This window comes from Ranitomeya imitator, chromosome 3, assembly GCF_032444005.1.
Source record: "Ranitomeya imitator isolate aRanImi1 chromosome 3, aRanImi1.pri, whole genome shotgun sequence".
Lineage (NCBI taxonomy): Eukaryota > Metazoa > Chordata > Amphibia > Anura > Dendrobatidae > Ranitomeya > Ranitomeya imitator.
Window position 1 is genome coordinate 311,828,009 of NC_091284.1, and position 6,000 is coordinate 311,834,008.

At 48.8% G+C, this 6,000-nt stretch overlaps 1 protein-coding gene across 4 annotated transcripts in view; it reads right to left on the reverse strand.

The window, feature by feature from the left end:
- The window catches only part of PPARD (peroxisome proliferator activated receptor delta), a 154,616-nt gene extending 148,827 nt beyond the window's left edge, over window positions 1–5,789 (reverse strand). For 2 of the 4 annotated variants that reach the window (XM_069756603.1, XM_069756601.1), the window contains exon 1: window positions 5,701–5,789. In XM_069756603.1, coding sequence (XP_069612704.1) covers window positions 5,701–5,710 — 10 coding nt within the window. In that variant the 5' untranslated portion in view covers window positions 5,711–5,789. The remainder of the gene's footprint in view (window positions 1–5,700) is intronic. The other 2 variants (XM_069756605.1, XM_069756604.1) reach the window with 1 other exon arrangement.
- Window positions 5,790–6,000: the final 211 nt, after the last annotated feature.

Below are 6,000 nucleotides of genomic sequence, written 5' to 3' on the forward strand. Positions count from 1 at the left end.
GTGTTCAGACGACAAACGAACAAAATTATGTGGGGCGGTAATCCCGGCTGTAGCGCTAGCCAATCTACGTGAAAAATCCTCCCCATTGGGATAATTCGGCATGCAAAATTCAATTTTCCCAAAAGTGACTGCACCTCTCACAGCGGCAATTTCTTCACACGTCTAGCACGGGCCACCTCCTCTCTCAAACCCAACACCTTGTCAACCGGCAACCTAAACTCCCACTTCACGGAGTCGATAACAATACCCAAAAAAGACAGACTCGTGCACGGACCCTCAGTCTTGCCCGGTGCAAGCGGGACCCCAAAACGCTCAGCAACCAAAACAACCATCCCCAACAGGACCTCACAACATTGAGACTGATTAGGGCCTATGCACAAGAAGTCATCCAAGTAATGAATCACCGAGTCCAAACCGGACACATCCCGCACCGCCCACTCCAGAAAGGAACTGAAGGCCTCAAAATAAGCGCACGACAGCGAACAGCCCATCATCAAACAACGGTCAACATAAAACCCGCCATCCCAATAACAGCCTAACAACCGTACGCTATCGGGGTGAACCGGCAGTAAACAAAAGGCCGACTCAATGTCGGTCTTAGCCAACAAAGCCCCTCTACCACAACTGCGCAACCACCTGGCTGCCTCATCAAACGACGTATACACCACCGAACAAAGCTCAGGATCGATCCCATCATTCACGGACCTCCCTTTCGGGTAGAACAAATGCTGAATGAGCCTAAATTTATTAGGCTCCTTCTTGAGGACCACACCCAATGGCGACACCACCAAATCGTCCAAGGGAGAAATGGAAAACGGTCCAGACATCCTACCCAAAGCCACCTCTTTGCCTAACTTTTCTGACACAACTGATGCATGTAACAAAGCCAATCTAAGGTTCTTCAAACTTGGTGGTACCACAAAAGCCGGGGCAGGTATACGAAAACCAACACTAAAACCAACCAACTCCGCCTTCTCCCTGTCGGGAAACCTATTTAGATAGGGGGCCACTGCGTCCAACCTCACCGGAGTCACCCCCTTTGGAATTACCCTCTGGCTTCCCTTTTCTCTTAATGCTCTTGGAGGCTCCGTGCGACGCGCCATTGCAGTTCGAGTACAAATGCTTGAAGTTACACGTCACTCCGAACTTACACTGGCCCTCATTGAACTGCCAACAAACTCCGTGCCTCTGGCCGCCGGATTGTCCCGACTGACCCCCAGCTCCTGAAGAGGAACCTTGCGAAGCGCCTTGGCCGGAAGTTCCGGCCCCGCCTTGAAAGGAGTGACCAAACTTCGCTGGCGCCATCACCCGCAACCACAAACCAATGTCCTTCTGCTCCCACCGGATCGCAGGACGAACCTCCTTCCGTTGCCGGAACTGCTCAGCGTATCGTAACCATGCTTGCCCACCATAGGCCCTATGCGCCTCACCTATTGGATCCATATAGCAAAACAAGGCGGAGCAATTCTCGGGAGCCTTCTCGCCAATAACACTTGCCAAAATCGCGAATGCCTGGAGCCAATTTACAAACGTCTGAGGAATAAGGCGCCATCGCCGCTTTTCCTCATCTTCCTTCTTACTATCTTCCTTTACTCTTATCAAGGTTAAATTTACTCTTATCAAGGTTAAATTTCTCCAAAGGCAAAAGCGAAAATATCTCGACATACTCGTCCTTCCAAATCTTCTCACGCAGCTCCTTTTTCAAGTGTGCCCCCAACGGCCCTTCAAAACAAACATACACCTCCCCCCGCACCTTATCATCCACCCGAATGCCCCCCTCCTTCTCTTTCTCAGTCTGCACGGATACCGAGACCGGCTCGGTCGACCTGCCCGATTCAGCAGACCCGCTGCCGGATAACACCAACCCCGGATCAGACGATCCGACCCAAGTTGACAAAGGGGATGGCCCTGCCTACCACTGCCCAACCGTGACAACAGTTTTCGTGCACCTGACAACTCCCCCAACCCTTCATGACTCGCATCAGCCCGCATACTGACTCTATCACCCCCTTCCACATACCCCACAACCCGATTCACAGAAGTCAAAGTCGGCGTCGAAAACGCCGGGGACAAACAATACATAGAAGGGTTCTCACCAGCCTGCAAGGGAGCTGTGATCCCCCCAGCCGCAGACGCTGTCGCTGTCCAGCCGTCTCTCGATCCCGAAGCTGTCCTTGGGCCCTCCCGGACGTGAACTTTGCTCCGCAACACCGCTCCAACCGATCCGCCCCCTGCGGAGGGGACCGTGCCGAATCCGTCAGCTGAGGTGACCGCCTGATGTCCTACAGGCCCAGGCCCGGACTCGCCGTCTGAAACGCTGCCGTCTGACGTCGCCACCCTAGAGGATGCAGGCCCGGCCGCCGGTGCTGGAGGGGAATTGTGCCCCCTGGTCATGTCCAGCAGCCTCGCTGGGTCTGGGGTGCTGCCCTGGTATGCTCCCCCGCTGACTCACGGTGCCGCAAGAGGCAGGCCACCTGGCCTGGTCATCACTACGGCGACCCGCCGTGACATCGCTCCGGCTGTTAGGAGCTCTGGCGCGCATAGGCCCTGCCCCCGGCGTGCTGGGGGAGAAGGCCTAACTGCTGCCGCAGGCCTCAGCGCAGCTGGCGGATTCCTCCCAGACCGCGGCCTGCTGGGGCGCTTCTGAGCAGGCACGTGGCCTGGAGGGTCCCCTGATGGGCTCCTGCGCCACAGCTGAGACACCGGGGTGACATCGGGGGATAAGCGCTGCGGGGGCCGCACTCGCCTGGACCGCCGCTCACCGGGCCCGACCGCCGGGGATCCACACCGCCGCTGCCGCTGCCACCACCAAGGATGCTGGACACTTGAGCCTCCAGCCAGCCTGGAGGCTGTGACGCCGCTGCCGCCCGCAGCTGTGACAGGACTCCTTCAATGGCTGCCATGGTAAGCTGCTGGTGCTTGGTGCTTCCTGCTCACAGGTCTTCAGAGCGGGAAGTGACCGGCTCCTCCCCCCCACTCACCCCATTCCCTCTCCAGGCCAGCATTAACCCTCCCCTAAGAGTGAAACTCCCTGCCCCCTTTTTCCCTGCTCCAAACCCCGTGTCATGTGAGTTTTCACGTATGCCGCCCGGGGGAGGGGGTGGGGCGGCTCGCTCCAGCCTGGTCTATATATCGATGCTATTTAGGACCAAACAAGTTTTTTTTTATGCACAGCTGGATCAATATAAATGTCATATAAAATTTTACTGCTGAAAAAATTTAGCAGAGTTACTTTTGCAGGAAAATTTGGCCACTTCAGGCGGACCTCTTACACTGAGGTATCAATATAGCTATGCTATTTGTAACCACCAATTTTTTTAAATTTTGACGCACAACTGGAGCACTATAAATGCCGTATAATATTTCACTGCTGAAAAAAGTTGCAGTATTGCTATTGTAGGAAAATTCAGATGGACTGTTTATAGTCCAGGAACAATATAGCGATGTTATTGAGATTCAACCCAGTCTGGCTGTATGCTTTTGACACACAACTGCCGCAGTAAAAATGGTGTATAATGTTTCCCTGCTCAGAACAATTTGCAGGATTAAAAGCAAATACAATATTATTAACCCTGAGAAGGGGTTTTGGTATAAGTTGCAGGCTGCAGCGTAAAAGATGTGCAGGTCACACTATCCTGTCCTACACTATCCCTTCAGCACAATTTCTCATCTACAATTTACGCATCTACAATTTTGTCCCTCTTTCAACAGCACCTCTGCCTGCTCTGTAATTACAATGTGACAAGCATAGCATTATGGGTCTTATATAGACCTGATGAAGCTATGCGGCCAGCCAATCATAATAATGCGACAACCAAGTTGGCTATAGCATTACAGTGACTGGCAGGCAACTCCCACATGTTTTTTGTCTGTCTAAAAAGCGCCAAACATGCAGGGCGAGGACTTGAGCTTCCGCTCGAGCATTCAAAAAGTACTCATCGAGTAACAAGCATCTTGAGCATACTGATGCTCGAGTGAGTAACGAGTAGTGACGAGCACACTCGTTCATCCCTATTAGACATCCATAGAGTATTTTGTGTTTTCTGTTAAATTTTGGTGGTATATAACACTCCAAAAGAGCGAGCAAACATTTTTCTGGATTCAATTAATCATCCATATAGTATTACATGCTTTCTGTTAAGATTCGATATATATAAAAGTCCAAAATAACATTCACAAATTTTTCTGGACTCAATTAGTCATCCATAGAGTATAAAGTGCTTTCTGTTAAATTTCGTTGGTATTTAACACTCAAAAAAATGTAAAAAAATTATTCTGGATTCAATTAGTCATCCATAGAGTATTATGTGCTTTTTGTTAAATGTCAGTGGTATATAACACTCCAAAGAAAACATTTAATCCTGATTCAATTAGTCATCCATACAGTTTAACGTGCTTTGTGTAAAATTATGATGCTTTCTTTTTTTTTAATTGATAAATAAAGTTATATCTTTTATATTAAGCTACATTTTTGGCCTAATATTTGAATATAGTTTGAAGGTTTAGAATCTTGGATTAACCCCAACTTTTCCACACCACCAGATGACAGCAGCGCATAAAGTGTTTTTAATCTTCAATATTTGAATGATGCCCACCAGTTGTTGCCTTCAAGGGTCTATGGATGACTGGATGACAATACTTATAACCACAATAATTTTTCCTGGCTTTGAACTTTGTACAATGCCTTTATAGGTACATCAACTACACATTCAAAATACTTTAATAAGGACCTCGAGTTCTTGCCTTCAATGTTTTATGAATGACCTTGCTTGTAACTTATTGCAGGCTTTCCACTTAGTGTATAACCTTTATGACTCTAGGAGTACCATTACATGAAAAGATGCAAACTCGGCTTTGGGAAAATGGCCGCCGCGATCTCTAATGCGCACGCGCGGCATCCCGCGGCCATTTTCCTGAAGCCCCGTGCAGCAGAGCACTCGATCTGCGCACGCGCGGCCCCAGGAAGATGGCCGCCCCCACCGACGAAAGGGATGACAGCGCAGATCGCGCGCTGCTTGTTCACCACTACACCACTACGCCACCAACGTAAAGCTGAGGAAGAACCAGCGATGTCACCACGCCCTCCCGACCTGACCAGCCTGATTGACAGGCGAAAACGGCGACTTTGGTAAGTTATTTCTCAGCATAGGTGGGGAATCGGGGTACACTACATACACTATAGGAACACACAGCGCAGGCCCTATTTAACAGTATTTATAGCTCAATCTCAAAAAACGGGGTGACAGGTTCCCTTTAACAATCAGTGGTCGCTAATGGGCTCCTTGGCTCCCTGGCTTGGCTTAGGACAAACCATGGACGTACGGTGTGAGCACTGCAACCCATCAGCGACTGCCAGTAATTGTTATACCATGTGGGCTCTGCAGCCAATATTATAAAGGAAATTCAAATTATTATTTAAATCATCATCTACTAACCAGTAAATTTGTCTAAAAAACACATTACACAAAGTTCTCGTTCATACCAAAGTGATTGAAATGTTTCCTGCTAGCTTTATCTGAAATAAACATACACTGAAACAGGCAAATGCAATCCTGGAGGACTGCACAGTTGTTGTGACTGCCATCCACTAACCAGAAATTCACACTCACTTAGTTTGCGCTAAGCAAGCTCTGACATAGGGATACAAAAGAACAAAAAAAGCAAAATTAGGCTAAAAGAGGTAAATGAACAATTAATTACCGTCTTTCATCTGTATGCTCTGTGACAGGATTTTTGATTCCTGATTTAAAGAGCCCCTCCAACCCCTTCCTGCTGTAACACTTCCTGTTATTCAGAAGAAATCACAGCAGGCTGCTGGAATGTAAGTGATGTGGGGGAGTGTGTATAAAGCATTCCTTGTAAACTCTTGGACCCCTTCCCCTCACCCAGGCTTCTACTCTTTCCACACACTTTACACTTAATAACACAATCTCTTCAGTCTATGTTGCTTTGCATTACCGGACATAGCACATTGCAGAAAAACACAGAGTTGTTGCTTTT